Source organism: Colletotrichum karsti (genome assembly GCF_011947395.1).
Source record: "Colletotrichum karsti strain CkLH20 chromosome Unknown Scaffold25, whole genome shotgun sequence".
NCBI lineage: Eukaryota > Fungi > Ascomycota > Sordariomycetes > Glomerellales > Glomerellaceae > Colletotrichum > Colletotrichum karsti.
In genome coordinates, this window is record NW_024065925.1 from 497,989 (window position 1) to 512,973 (window position 14,985).

General features: G+C 56.7%; 5 protein-coding genes across 5 annotated transcripts; 4 read left to right on the forward strand and 1 right to left on the reverse strand.

The window, feature by feature from the left end:
• Nucleotides 1-447: 447 nt before the first annotated feature.
• Nucleotides 448-1,506, reverse strand: CkaCkLH20_07864 (cell wall protein; the record flags this gene model as incomplete). The annotated part of the gene is made up of 1 exon (XM_038890580.1): nucleotides 448-1,506. The coding sequence occupies one exon, from the start codon at nucleotides 1,504-1,506 to the stop codon at nucleotides 448-450; it is 1,059 nt and encodes a 352-aa protein (XP_038744188.1).
• Nucleotides 1,507-3,327: 1,821 nt separating this feature from the next.
• On the forward strand, nucleotides 3,328-4,041 carry CkaCkLH20_07865 (GNAT family; the record flags this gene model as incomplete). The annotated part of the gene is made up of 2 exons (XM_038890581.1): nucleotides 3,328-3,709; nucleotides 3,782-4,041. The coding sequence occupies 2 exons, from the start codon at nucleotides 3,328-3,330 to the stop codon at nucleotides 4,039-4,041; spliced, it is 642 nt and encodes a 213-aa protein (XP_038744189.1).
• A 698-nt stretch (nucleotides 4,042-4,739) lies between these two features.
• Nucleotides 4,740-8,376, forward strand: CkaCkLH20_07866 (DNA damage-binding protein 1; the record flags this gene model as incomplete). Its single annotated transcript, XM_038890582.1, has 3 exons — nucleotides 4,740-4,831; nucleotides 4,935-8,004; nucleotides 8,056-8,376. The coding sequence occupies 3 exons, from the start codon at nucleotides 4,740-4,742 to the stop codon at nucleotides 8,374-8,376; spliced, it is 3,483 nt and encodes a 1,160-aa protein (XP_038744190.1).
• A 491-nt stretch (nucleotides 8,377-8,867) lies between these two features.
• Nucleotides 8,868-9,937, forward strand: CkaCkLH20_07867 (cytochrome c reductase iron-sulfur subunit; the record flags this gene model as incomplete). Its single annotated transcript, XM_038890583.1, has 4 exons — nucleotides 8,868-9,150; nucleotides 9,278-9,366; nucleotides 9,437-9,587; nucleotides 9,756-9,937. The coding sequence occupies 4 exons, from the start codon at nucleotides 8,868-8,870 to the stop codon at nucleotides 9,935-9,937; spliced, it is 705 nt and encodes a 234-aa protein (XP_038744191.1).
• A 2,623-nt stretch (nucleotides 9,938-12,560) lies between these two features.
• Nucleotides 12,561-14,769, forward strand: CkaCkLH20_07868 (uncharacterized protein; the record flags this gene model as incomplete). The annotated part of the gene is made up of 3 exons (XM_038890584.1): nucleotides 12,561-13,079; nucleotides 13,138-13,306; nucleotides 13,367-14,769. 3 exons carry the CDS (start codon nucleotides 12,561-12,563, stop codon nucleotides 14,767-14,769), a joined length of 2,091 nt encoding a protein of 696 aa, XP_038744192.1.
• Nucleotides 14,770-14,985: the final 216 nt, after the last annotated feature.

A 14,985-nucleotide genomic window follows, 5' to 3' on the forward strand; every position in this document is an offset into this window, starting at 1 on the left:
CTGAGAGAGAGTTACAAGCACCTACCGGAAGATCAGCAGACAAGCCGAGACCGGGGCGTCGGCAACCATTGTGAGAGACAATGGATTGTCCTCGTTCTGGCTCGGTATGCGGGTGTTCTGAACATCAGACTGCAACATTCTGGATGTCCATACCTAGTGAGGGGTGTTTCAGTCAACTTACCATCACCGACTCACCGACTGCACGCACAGCCAGGGGTAAAATCCTAGAGTGCATAAGCTCATGGCGCTATTAGGAAGACGGAGAAGGCATCACAGCGAATTGCGGTTTCCAGAAAGATTTGCAACATAGTATGCATTAGGTCATTCTATTTTCGTAGTAATCCTGTAATCATCTGTCATTCCTTTCCCATTTCCAGTTTCCCATGTCCCATCATGCGCGCCTAGGTGCCTTGAAACGCCGACGACTCCGAATATCCAAGTACGTGTTTACTCCTCGTCAGCCTCAACGGCCGAAACGGGGGCAGGGGTGTTGGCAGTCGGAATCATCGCGACAGGGACAGCCGGGGCAGGGGCCGGGGCAGCAGCGGGGACAGCAGCCGGAGCAGCGGCAGGCTGTCCAGCCTCAGGCCAGGGCTGCTCGGCGGCGGGTTGCTCGGCGGCAGGCTGCGCTGCAGGAGCAGCGGGCGCGGCTGGAGCGGCAGGAGCGGCAGCCGGATCAGCGGGTGCTGCGGCGGGGGGAGCAGGAGCAGCCGCCGGGGGAGCCGGAGCAGGAGCAGCGGCGGGAGGGGCAGCAGCAGGAGGAGCCGGGACCGCAGCGGGAGGAACAGGGACCACCGCGGCAGGGGGAGTAGCCGGAAGGTTACCCTGAGCAGGAAGAGGAGCGACCGATCCTGCAGCGGGAATGACGATTCCCGGGGCAGGTGAAGGAGCCGGAGCAGCAGGAGCCGGAGCAGGAGCCGCAGCCGGAGCAGTAGCAGGGACTACGGCGACAGGGACTGCCTGGACGCCGGGCTGGGCATAAGCGGCGATGCCACTGTCGAGAACGCTCTCAATCTGAACTCTATCCTCCTCGGCGATTCTCTGTCCGATTCTGGGGACCTTCTCCTCAAGAGCAGCAGCAAGGGCCATGGTAGAAATCTTCTGTCGCTGAAGGGAGTCCAAGGCGACGTTGCTCACGCCAAGGTTGTCAAGCACAGGCTTCCGGGAGACCAGATCATTGACAGTGGTGGTCGTCTGATCAGTCAGGCCACCCGTAATGCGGCGAAGTCTGGCAGCTCTGATGGCACCCAGGCTGCCAGATTGCTGAATCTGGAAGGTAGCCTGGTTGGTAGTGGCCTCGGTTTGCTGAGCAAGGACGAGGAGGTTGTTGGCAGTGACCGGGCCGCCATCGAGAGCAAGGACGGCAGCATCAACCTGGGCCAGAGACTGAGAAACGGGAGCCAGAGCAGACTCGATGTCGTCAAGGTTATCACGGGCCTGGATCGGAGCGGCGGCGATGATGACCGACTGGCTCAGGAGAGCAATGACCAGGGGAAGGGTGAACATTGTGAAGGTAGGATGGCAGACGAAGGGTCTTGAGAGTTTGTGAAGATAAAGCGTAGCTTTTGAAGTAATCAAGCTTCTGACCTTGTTTTCCTTGTCTGATGCTCCAAAAGAAAAGCTTCTGTCGTCGGGAGATCGAATGGGTTTATATTAAGCTTCTTTTGAGCCGTCTCTGTCTGTGGGAGAAGAAGCTTGGATCACAAACAGGACTTTGATCGAGTAGTTGCGGCATCGTTGACTCCTGTCAAAGTCGGCAGGTGGACCGTGAGACACTTCCGTAGACCAGATGTGATGATAGCTCTCCATTCTGCAGCTACATGGTGAAGGTGGGTGTCGAGGGGAGAGCCTGGGCTCTCGCAAGCGTGCGTCCCCGACGCAAGAACGCCCTGAAGCGCAGCCTGTCGGGGTCTGTGTTGATGTCCGTGTCTCTCGGCCGGGAGGTATTCGCATGTGTCTCTGCCCACTTTTGACAGTCTGGTAGTACTCAACAGGCCAGCAGCCGTTCATCGGCTCCCGGCGGGGGAACAGACTTGCGTATTCGGGAGACTTGATCTGTGCGAGGAGCTCCCCGCAGCTAACGTAGGCAAGCTGCCGATGCATCAGAGATGCGGCCCTAGCGGAGTGCGGGAAAGGCTGCAGGTTTGCTGAAACGAATCGTTCCTACTTGGTAGATGTAGCCAGCATCGTCGGCAGCAGGCCAGACATCGGGGAGACCCCAAGGAGAAGTGACCCGGAGACAGCTGTCATACGCTAAACTTTTGGACGAACGGCGAGAGCCCAGTCGATGAAGAGTTGAGATGACACAGCCGGGGACGCAATCTGGGAGCTTGGGCGCGTTTCGAAGATGCACGATCATTTTGAAGGGACTTGGAAATGAAGATGTTGTCTCAGCGGCTGGGTAAGAGTCCGGGCTCAGCTGCAACTCCAGGGCATTGGCAAGTTGCTGCAGGTGACCATTCGTCAACTCTATCTCGCGGACGTCGTGCAGTGCATCGATGGCAGTCTGAGCTTCACGACGCTCTCGGCACGTCCCCGCAGACTGCATCAATGAGGCTCCATTGGGTGTGAGGCTCATTGGAATCCAGAAATTAGGTGTTTGCGTGCTTGTTGCCATCGCCAAGGCCCTTTCCCGTTGGTTGTCGAGTTCACAGGTCTGTTGACAGCATGTAAGTCAGACAGCCATGACCACCTCAGACAGATCGGATTGTGATAGTTACCTTGACAGCTAAGAGAAGGAAGATTTGGCCGATAGTGTCTCCACTTGATGATAGTTCTTCCCATGTCGTTGAAGGATTCAAGGGACCTTTTGACGTTGCTGAAATAAACCTTGAGGTTATTTCTGTCTGCCTATAAGGATGATATTTCCCTTTCGCCTCCTGCAGGAATTACAAATGGCTGGATCTGCAGAAACACTGCACAAGTAATGCTGCCGTATGCAAATGCACGAATGACGCAGAAAGCTCACCATGCAGCAACCGCCAATACACGGTATCGGTGAGCTTCCTAAACGGGGACCGAAAGAGTCCACGTCGTCAGCAACAATCCACGCGGAAAGCTCGACGACGCCAACCAAGACGTGGACAATAATTAGTGAGTCAGACCGAATAGCTTCGGCTCCGGGCCCACTCGTAAGATCGGTTCCAGTGGAACCATCCCGAACACCCCACTTCTCCAGGTGGCGGGCTTACGAGGTCCGTAAGCTGTGGAACAAACATCGAAGTACTTGTAGGATCGCATGCGCGCGCAAATTGGAAGCCCAACCCAGTATTGTCACCAACTCAAGATAAAACAATCGTCCAGAGATATTATCGTCTTGCAGCTGTCATGCCCATCGAAGTCCAGCCGATTGTTGCAGCCGATCTCCGGCGTTGCGCCGAGATTGAGCAGCGGGCGTTCGAGGAGAGCCCATCATTCAAGATCCTGTTTCCCGGACCCCAAGCGGATGATTACTTGGGAATCCGAGCCAGCGGCCTGGAGAAGGAGCTTCGGGAGGACCCAACCGTGCGCATGCTGAAGGTGGTGGACACAGATCTCGAGGGCGATGAAGCGATCATCGCCTGGTCCAAGTTCAACAGTTATCCGGATGGGCTGCCGGTGCCGAAACCACGTGTGCTCAGTCAAGGCATGAACACGGAGGCGTGCACGATGCTGTTTGTCGGTATGGATAAGATGCGGGAGCGTTTGATGGCAGGCAAGCCGTGTGTCTGTAAGTGCTCCATGCTCCATACTCCATCCGTCAAACAGACTAGCAGCAGTTGACATCTAACGCTGGCTGAAGACTTGCATATCCTGGTGACGGATCCCAAGCACCAGAGACGGGGTGCTGGGCTGCAGTTGATGACTCCGCTGATGCAGGAAGCTGTCCGGTTGGGCGTACCGGCGTTTTTGGAATCATCCAACCCGGGCCACCGACTGTACCAAAAGGCGGGCTTCCATGATGTCGAAGAGCACCGGGTAGACTTCAGCAAGTTCGGAGCTGAGCATCCTCACTTGAACTGGGCCATGCTTTGGGAACTTCCCAGTCGGCGGTGTCCGTGAAGCCGTCACTTGCATTCTCGTTGGCTGAAAGGATTGCGCTCGGGATTGGTTTTCTTGCTCAACGTCGGCGATGTCGAGGAGGGCGATCATGTCGGCGAAGGCTCTAACGCCGATGACCTCATGATCTGGAGGATTATTTGGCCACGAGATGGTGATTTGAGAACCTGGTAGTTGAAATTGCGCGGGAAGAAACATATCCGTAGTTGTTCAGAAGAAACACGAAGGAATATTGACCCAATCGCTCCTTCCCCGATGCGCAAGGACCGCCGTGGAGTGCGAGATAATGGATTCCAACACCGTCCGGCCGCACCAGATTGGCGGCAATCGGACAGTGCGAATGATATCAGAGATAAGCAGCGTCCAAGTGCCAATTGAAGGCGGGGTCTCGGCGCATCAAGTGGTCCCTGCGGAGGTGCCTATTAGGTACCTACGTACCTACGTACCTAAGCAACTAAGGCATGCCGCCTGCAGCCCGCCCTCCGCAGTGGGCTGCAGCGAGCGCGAGATGCTGAAAGTGAACCAAATTGCCCCACCTGCAGTCGCTGGAAATTGATGATGAAATCGACCTCAGCAGAGGCCCGGACCTTCTAGCTAAACTCCGACACAGGAGCGCCTGCCAAATCGTCCATCTCGACATCCTCCCATGGCCGCAACGTTGGGACAGAGCTCCCACTTCACAAAGCTCACAGACCGCCAAAATGTCATACATTGCGCCAATTCATCGGCCCAGCAGCATACGCCATGCGCTGAGGATCCGTCTGTCTGGAGATGAGGATAGCTTGGTGGTATCGTAAGTCCTGCTGCTGGTCTTGCCCCTCCACACTCGGCGCACCTCTATGCCAATCACCCATACACGGCCTTGCCAATTCTCCATTCGCTGACTCTCTCCGTAGGAGATCAAACAGGCTCGAGGTATGGCGGGTTACGCAAGACGACATGTACATGGTCAGCTCCGCTGCACTATACGGAACAATTCTCCTCCTCCAACGCCTCTCCCCGAAAGACCACGAGACGGACCTGCTGTTCGTCGGAACCGACCGATTCCAATACTTCACAGCGAGATGGGACTCGAAAGCACAACGGCTCGTTACCGAGCAGATCATGGAAGACAATGCCGAACCCCACATGCGCGAGGCCCAGAGCCAGGACAAGTGTCTGGTTGACCCGTCAGGCAGGTTCATGGCCATGCACTTATGGGAGGGTGTTATGAACATCATGCGCCTCGGTGCCCGAGCCCCGTACACTTTGCGAGTCGACCCTAGTTGGGAGCATGTACGCCTGTCGGAGCTCTTCATGAAGGCCAGCACATTCGTCCCCACCGAAACAGGCCATCCGACCGTCGCCTTCCTGTACCAGACCAAGATCGACAAGGAGGACGCCAGATTGGCCATATACCGCCTCATGCAAGATGACAACAACGTTAGGGTCTCGAGATTTGACCCAGAAAGGAACAGGGAGTTTGAATTGGAGATCGAGGACCCCTACGCAAGGATCCTAATTCCCGTCAGTATCGAGGAAGACGACGTGAAGCGTTATCACAAGAGAGATACGTCAGCTGCCAGGGCGCAACTTGGTGGCCTCATCGTTGTTGGAGAGACACTGCTGGTTTACGTTGACACTTTGACCAAGACCACTGTTGAGGCTGCCTTGACAAACCCGACAATCTTCGTTGCGTGGGCCGAGTACGATGTCAGGAACTACTTCCTCTCTGACGACTATGGCAATCTGCACCTCTTGACAATTGAGACCGACGGCGTAATAGTCACGGATATGACTGTTACGCTCCTCGGGTTTACCTCTAGAGCGTCGTGCCTAGTATACCTGGGAGACGGCATGTTGTTCTTGGGATCACACTACGGCGATTCGCAGCTCTTAAGGGTCGATGTTGTAGCAGGAACAACGAAACTCGTTCAGACCATTCCCAACATCGCGCCTATTCTTGATTTCTCCATCATGGACCTCGGGAATGCCGGAGACAGTCAAGTAGGCAACGCGTTTTCCTCGGGTCAAGCCCGTATCGTGGCTGGATGCGGTGTCCACCAGAACGGCAGTTTACGCAGTATCAGAAGCAGCGTCGGTCTAGAAGATATGGGCGTCCTAGAGGATTTGAGCAACGTGCGAGGTCTCTTTTCACTGCGGTCGCACGGCTCTGACAAAGTCGATACCCTGGTTATCTCCTTCATCACGGATACGAGAGTCTTCAGATTTGATTCAGGTGACGACATTGAAGAAGTTTTCGACTATCACGGCCTCGCCTTTGACCAGCCGACACTGGTAGCGTCGAGCCTACCCAATGGCCAGCTCCTTCAGGTTACGCCTACCGGGGTGGCACTGCTCGACCCCGAAGGCGGCATCACCGTCAGCACGTGGTCAGTACCAGAAGGCCGCAGCGTCGTCAATGCGTCATCCAACGGCAAATGGGTACTATTGTCCATTGATGGCACGACATTGGTGTCATTGAATATCTTGGAGAATCTGGCGGCTCGGGAGCAAGTGCTGGGCACCGGTATCGGAGGCGCAGGAGACCAGATCTCATGCATTCATGCCGCAAAAGACCTTGAAGATGTTGGTGTGGTGGGATTCTGGTCCAAGGGCTCAGTATCCATCATCGATCTCCAGACTCTTAATGCCCTGCATGGAGAAACGATCAAGCAGACTGACGACAGTGTGTCCGTCCCCCGAGACATTGTTCTGGTGCAGCTTCACCCCGCTCATCTACTGGGTCCTACCCTTTTCGTCTCCATGGAGGATGGGCAGGTCGTGTCATTCAATGTCTCAAGAGAAGACTTCTCGTTGTCAGGCCGGAAAAGTGTCACGCTCGGTAGCAAGCAGGCAGGCTTGCATGTCTTGCCCCGACCTGACAGCGACGGCGTTAGCAACGTCTTTGCTACCACCGAGCATTCGAGTTTGATCTACAGTTCAGAAGGACGCATCATATACTCGGCTGCGACAGCGGAGGATGTCACACACATCGCCCCATTCGATTCAAACGCTTTCCCTGGTGCCATTGTTCTGGCCACCGACAAACATGTTCGCATTGCCCATATTGATGTGGAGAGGAGAACTCACGTAAACCCACTTCCGCTTCGCGAAACGGTGCGCAGGGTTGCTTACTCACCAGCACTGCGGGCTTTTGGCATCGGCACCATCCGCAGAGAACTCATTAACAACGAGGAGACAGTCACTAGCAGTTTCCAACTGGTTGATGAGATCGTTCTTGGCGTGGTTGGAAAACCCTTCCATCTCGATGGTGCCGCGTCAACGGAACTGGTCGAGAGCGTCATCAGAGCTGAGCTTCCGGATAGTTCTGGTCAGCCGGCGGAGAGGTTCATCATTGGCACAAGTTATTTGGATGACCCGGAGATGGACCAAAACAACGATGCCAAGGGCAGAATTATTGTCCTCGGTGTCGACTCTGACAAGAATCCCTATCAGATCGTCAGCCACGAGTTGAAAGGTGCCTGCCGGAGCCTTGCCATCATGGGGGACAGGCTTGTTGCGGGCCTTAGCAAAACGGTGGTTGTTTACGATTACTCCGAAGATTCCACCACATCAGGAACGCTCCAGAAGTTGGCGACGTTCCGACCTTCTACATTCCCGGTTGATCTGGATGTTAAGGGCAACATGATTGGCGTTGCCGATCTCATGCAGTCAATGACGCTTGTCGAGTTCGTTCCAGCTCAGGACGGCGACAAGGCACGTCTCATTGAGCGAGCGCGGCATTTCCAGTACATCTGGGCCACGTCTGTGTGTCATCTCGAGGAACACTCGTGGCTGGAAGCAGATGCACAGGGCAACGTCATGGTGCTGAGGAGAAACCCCAATGCGCCTACGGAACACGACAAGAAGCAGATGGAAGTCATCAGTGAATTTCACCTCGGGGAGCAAGTTAACAAGATCCGCCCGCTCGATATTCAACCAAACGAGGAGGACCCAATCGTGCCAATGGCTTTTGTGGCAACGGTAAGCACAGTGAACCCAACGGCGAAGATGGTAATCGCTAACGTTTCCTAGGTTGAGGGATCTCTGTACGTCTTCGCAGATATCCAACCTGCGTACCAAAGCTTGCTGCTGCAATTCCAGGAGAGGCTAGCTGAGGTCGTGAGGACGCTGGGCCAGGCGAACGAGCCCGGTGTGGGTCTGTCTTTCATGTCGTGGCGAGGCTTCAGAAATGCCAAGCGGGCAGCCGACGCGCCTTTCCGGTTTGTCGATGGCGAGTTGATTGAGCGTTTCTTAGATCTGGACGAAGAGAAACAGGCCGCTGTTGTCCAAGGACTGGGACCAACAGTTGAGAGCATGCGAGACCTGGTGGAACAGCTCAAGCGCATGCACTGAGGTGGCATATGCATATGTAGGATAGAAGATCCGCGGCGATGGGACATGGGGGATGGTCGCTGAATCTTACTAGATTATGGGTACATGAGTAATGTTATAAACTCGATGAGTTATAGAGGAAATATTCGTGTGATTCTTTCGTGTGATTCTGTGTTCAATTGACATGTACGTCGATTTGGACGGTGCATCAAGAATCCAGAAACCTCGAGTCGGACTTTGCTAATGGGGGCATTGCATCTATCGAGCACATTAAGTCATCACCTGGCGCCACTCCGGAAAGGGCCGGGTATGAGCAGCCCCCACCAGCCAATCACCAAGCACCAATTTCACAACGTTCTGCCTCAGGCCGCCAGCCAGAAAGCTTTCGGCAATCCTCAAACCACAGCATCACGAAAAAAGACGCTCTCCTGCCACCCGAACGTCATCCCTCCCCAATTGCAACTCGCAATCAGCCCTCAACCCTCTCCCCTCCACCTCCCGAATCCCACGAGATGGCACCCCTCGCACACGCTTCCCGCACCTGCCTGCGGCAACTGGCGCGCAGCACCCCGTCCGCCACGGCTGCTCGCGCCCTCAGCACCTCGGCCGCCCGGAACGACGCCACGGCCACGAGCTACTCGAGCCCCTTCAAGGGCGCCCAGAAGGGCAACCAGATCCCCGACTTCAGCAAGTACATGAGCAAGGGCTCCGCCTCCAGCAACCAGCTTTTCGGATACTTCATGGTCGGCACCATGGGCGCCATCACCGCCGCCGGCGCGAAGTCCACCGTCCAGGGTAGGGACCACAGCCCTTTTGCCACGAGTGCACTCCCGGAGGATCGAATCTCGAGAAATACGACTACGGATTGGACGCCGGGAACGATTTGGATGAGCATTGGCTGACGGGCGGTTTTCAATTGCAGAGTTCCTCGTCAACATGTCCGCCTCCGCCGATGTTTTGGCCATGGCCAAGGTCGAGGTCGACCTCAGCGCCATCCCTGAGGGCAAGAACGTGAGTGGCCTCATGCAACGGCAGGGGAATTCTCGTGAGGATATCTTTCGCTGACGTCCGGCGATCACAGGTCATCATCAAGTGGAGAGGCAAGCCCGTCTTCATCCGCCACCGCACCCAGGCCGAGATCGACGAGGCCAACAAGATCAACGTTGCCTCCCTCCGTGACCCCCAGTCCGACGACGACCGTGTCAAGACCCCCGAGTGGCTTGTCATGTTGGGTACGTGCTCTACCGACCGCTACGATTCGGATCCTGTTTTGTGCTTTGGATATACGGGCCATTGGCATCAAGCGGCGCAGGGCCGAAATTCCCTCGTAGCCTCAGGCTTGGCCTATCCAATCACACTCGTCCCCAGAGAACATTCAAACTGACATATTGATCTTTTAGGTGTCTGCACGCACTTGGGTTGTGTCCCCATCGGCGAGGCCGGTGACTACGGTGGTTGGTTCTGCCCCTGCCACGGTTCTCACTACGACATCTCCGGCCGTATCAGAAAAGGACCCGCCCCCCTCAACCTCGAGATCCCCGAGTACGACTTCCCCGAGGAGGGCAAGCTGGTCATCGGTTAAGCGCCGCCTTTGTACGAGTATAACGAGAAGGAGGAAGAGAGGGGAGGAAAGACGATGGCCGGGGTCCCCCCTTCGCGGGGGACGCGATGTGCTGTTGACGGCAACAACCACCAATTAGAGAACCGACTTATTTTTTCTTTTTTATTTTGCATCGGAGACCAAATGGGTGCCGGGGTTTGGGTTCCGGAGAGTCAAAGAGAGAGGTCATTTTCTTTTTTTCTTAGACGTGTCCCCGGGCGGTAATGCCCTTGTACAAAAAAGTCACAGAGCGTCCAGGAACAATGAGCAGCCTCGCAACTTCAAAGTAGCCGCATCAGTCATGTGATGTGATGTCGAGGTGGTAATGGGTTCTCTCGCCGAGTATACTGACGGCAGCAGTGAGTCCGGGCGCGTCGATCCTCCACGGCATGATTGTTCAAACATTCCGAGAAGCTCGGTACCGAACAGGAAAGGGATGAAAGAGCCTGCCACCGAAAGCTGCGAAATAGGACCAAGGCTGTTTTTATAAGATAGAGTTGCCTCGAGAGATGGTTATGGCAGATCAGACGCAGCCGTTGATGTGCGACGGCAATGGCATAACGCGACCAGACTTGTCGTGAAGCGACCGCAGAGTCCCATGGCGCGTAGACCCCGACCCAGGCTCCGGCAACCGGGCTCCCTCATACCAGCTTCATCCATCCACCAGTGATCGCCGACTCCTGGGGCCCGGCTAGATGACGCGTTGATGTTTTGGGACGAAAGACGGCGGGGGCTGGGTCGGTCCAGCGTGGGACGACCATGTCGAGCCGATCGCACGACGACTGTTGGTTGGGTCGGGCAGCGCGTGTGTGTTCAATCGCTCAGGTAAGATGAGAGTCCTAAAGTTGGACAGATAGCTGCCAGACAGACACCAGGTTCTGGGGCCTGGAAAGAGAGGAATGTTTCGAGGAGGGCTGGGCGTTGCAGGTGTTGTCGGGATCCGGGCGGTAAAGAGGGTCCAGATGTTTTGGAAGCGCGGTTGTGAAAATAGAGTCCTTGCTCGGTTCCCTGTTTGGCTTGCGGGGCGGCCAGATTGGCTATTGGGGATAGAGATGAGGTTGTTGTTGGTGGTCGAGGTGTTGCGCGTGTGTGTGTGTGTGTGTGTGTGATTTGAAGAGTTGGTGGCCGGTTGTTGACGTGAGAGAGATGGAGGCTCGTGGTTCATTCCATCTCGTGAGATCATCTGAAGTGTTTGGACTCGGGTTGGAGTGTGCTTTCGTTCGGCATGAATATGATCGACGCGGTCAAGTGCATTTCATGAGATGACACTCTGGGCATTGATATCCAGCGGCTGCATATGTCTTACCACAGCAAATAATGAAATCTATATTAATGCGTCCGGGTCCAGGCAACATCACGGCAGATGATGTGAATGGTAATTGGGAAAACTGAATACTGAAAGATGGTGATGCTACCATCGCCGACAGGGAGTTGTCACCCTCGATGGAAGACCCCGGTGCCCTGCGAGCTCCACATGGCCGCACGGATTCAAGCGAGCCAATGGCGGACCTCCGAAAGGCGGCTCGGAGAGTGGATGAGACGTCGTCCCGCGACAGCTGCCGTCTGATTTCCGCTTTCCTCAAACTCTGCTCAACTTCAGAGCCCTTCCGCCAAGAGCAGGGGGCGGATGGCGGATGGACCACAGCTTGATTGAATGCTGATCGGGTTGAGGCTCCTTTTGAGTTTTTTGGATTCGGCATCGAGGAGCCAACTATCCATATCAGTATCATCGAGTGATGAGCAAGTTGGCAAACGGTATTGACCAAGTGGTCATCACAACCAACTACAGTACACTGTCCAATATGAGAAGAACGCATTCGGGCATCTTCCATCACGGATTCCTCCAACGTGTTTGCTAGGCAAACCGATCTCAAACTTCGACTCCAACCTCCCGACGTCCCACCGCCACCGCTCCGAGCCGGACCAACCGCCGAAACAGGCAATCGACCAGTCGACCTCCAGCCATGACGACTGACGTCCACCCTCCGCCCGTCCTGGCGGAACGGACGAACTCTTGGCTCGCCATGGGCCGTGTCTCCTGTCTCCTTCACCCATGTGGATGAGCCGCATCGGAGCCTTGCCCAGCCGACAGCTCATACCCACAAACCAACTCCGGGTCGCTACCGCCAAGCCGCATCACAACCGCGGAGACGATCCAGTTTCCCAGAGGATCGACGCCCTCGCTTTCCCAAGCGAGTATCTTCAGGGGCGTGGCCGTCGGTCGTCGACGTTGCGAGCGTTGGGATGATGAGACGAACGGACTGGGAGACGCGGGCGGGCGGGCGTCTCGAGGGTTGATGGGGGGAAAGATCTTTTTACACTATCCCTCGTCAACATCTCTGTATATAACTCCCCGTCTTCTTTCGTTTACTAGACAGAAGAAAGGTTTTGTTTCTCCATCACGCCTCCTCTCCTTCGTTCAGTTCTGGGAACTCTTTCTTGTACACTTTCTTCACTTCCATTCTTTACTCCTTTTTGTCCTTCTCTCCAAATTCTCTGGGCCGGCCCTCCTATTTTTGGACCTAGGTTTTAAACTGTACTTTATCCAGCCGCTTTTTTTTCCCTTCTTCTCCAGGACGCGACCTGATCGAGACCCCGGATCACCATGAAGTTCCAGAACCCCCTCGCCCTCTCGGCCCTCATCGGCCTCGCCACCGCCGAGGTGCCCCAGGAGCACTCCCACGAAAAGTACCTCCGCGCCGTCAACGCGCTCCTGAAGCAGGACAACCCCCTCAACATCCAGGACGCCGTCTTCGGCCTGCTGGGCAACGCCGCCGCCGAGGCCGGCGCCGGCGACGTCACCAACCTCGACTGCCTGCACCAGTCCACGGCCGACTCGGCCTTCAGCGCCGCCAAGGCCGCCGGCGACGTCGACGGCATGGCCAGCGCCCTCGTCTTCCGCGCCGTCGAGCGCAACACGGGCTCCGTCGGCCTCAAGAGCGTCCTCTGCGACGAGACCGCCCAGAACCCCGAGATCGCCGCCCTCTCCCAGCACCAGGACCCCGCCTCCGACGGCGCCGCCGAGGAGAACAAGAAGATCACCCTCGAGCTGGCGAGGCAGCTCTCCGCCGTCGGCGCCGACCCCATGCTCGCCCTCGACGCGGGCACCTTTGAGCCTGGCGACGTGAGTTATCTCCCGGGTCGTTGACTGATGTGGGCGTGGGAAGACTGACGTGATACAGCCGAATGACAACACCGGAGCCGGTAACACCTGCGACGACGCCGACGATGCCGAGGGATGCATCTTCACCCAGAACCTCCTGGTCCAGGACGCCACCCCCGAGGAGATCCAGGCCGCTGTTTCCGGAGCCGGCGGCAACGCTGGTGGCAACGCTGGGGCCGAGGGTGCTGGTAAGCTACTTCCGCACAACCGCCTCTTGTATGAATATGACTGACCGATTGCCCTTCGAGGCTGTGCAGCCAACTCGACCGCGATCGCCAAGAGGAACCTTCGCCGTGCCACCAAATGGAGCCTCCTGAACCGCCGCGGCAAGGGCAAGGCCGCTGCCGCCGACGAGGCCGGATCCGCCGCCAACGCCACCAGCGTCTCCGAGAAGCTGCGCCGCGGTAACAAGAACGCCAACGCCGAGGAGGACGGGGCTGCTGCCAACGCTACCAGTGTCGCTGACAAGGTTCGCCGCGGCAAGAAGAACGCGAACGCTGAGGACGATGGAGCTGCTGCCAACGCCACGAGCGTCGCTGACAAGTTCCGCCGCGGCAACAAGAACGCCAACGCCAACGCTGGAGCCGCTGCCAACGAGACCGCCGACGCTGTTCAGTCTGCCGGCAACGGGGGCAATGCCAATGCCAACGGCAACGGCAACAACCAGAACGGGAACCAGAACAACAACGGAAACCAGAACGGCAATGACGATGCTGCTGATGATGCCACGGGCAACGGCAACACCAACAACAACGGCAACAACGGCAACAACGGCAACAACGGCAACAACCAGAACAACAATGGAAACAACGCTGACGATGCCGCCGATGACACTGCGGACGATGCTACTGGCAATGGCAACGCCAACAACAACGGAAACAACAACGCCGATGACGCCGCTGATGATACTGCGGATGCCGTCGACGACAACACTGGTAACAACCAGAACGGCAACAACCAGAATGGTAACAACAACAACCAGAACAACAACGGCAACCAGAACAACGGCAACGCCGATAATGCCAACGACAACGCAGGCAACGACGCCGCCACCGGAACGGACGTCCAGACCTTCACCGGCGACCTCGGCGGCCCTCCTCCCCCCGTCACCTCCGACGCCGCCTCCGACAAGCCCTTCTCAACCAACGGCGCCACCTTCGTCAACGCCGGCGCCGCCCTCCAGCGTTCCTGCGCCGTGCAGCACAACGCCTGCGCCGACGCCGCGAACTCGGGTTCCGAGGACATCACGGTCGCCGACTGCGACGCCCAGGAGGACGACTGCCTCGCCGCGGCCTCCCTCAAGAAGCTCCGCCGCTCCTCCAGCGTCGGCTCCAAGGGCCGCAGGATGCGCATCACGAGCAACCTCGTCTCGCGCCAGAACCTCGACTTCGGCGAGTGCCAGGACCCCAGCATCCAGTTCGCCGAGGGCCTCGACGGGCGCAAGGAGGCCTCCTTCGGCCCCGCCGGCGACTTCGAGCACGGCTCCGCGCAGAACATCAACATCATCAGCAGCTTCATCTGCGGTCAGCTCGGCTCGAGATGTCAGGCTGCTGACGATGCTGTTGCTGCCTGTGAGCAAGGACAGGCTGATGCCCAGGGCTTGCAGGGCCAGGAGGCCGCTGATGCCTTCAACACCGCCCTCGGCTTGTAAGATTTGTGATGACTGTTTCTTTTGTTGGAGTTTGCAAGATGACTGGATAATGACCGGGGCCAAGAGGGATAATTTGGATTAAAATAGTGCTTCGTCTTAAAAGAGGCTATAGATCAATGATGATGTGTCTGTCTTGGTTCCAACTCATGTTGAAGAAGAATATGTTAGGCTTTTCTGTGAATTTCGCCATCGCAACTAAAACAATAAGGAGGTTCA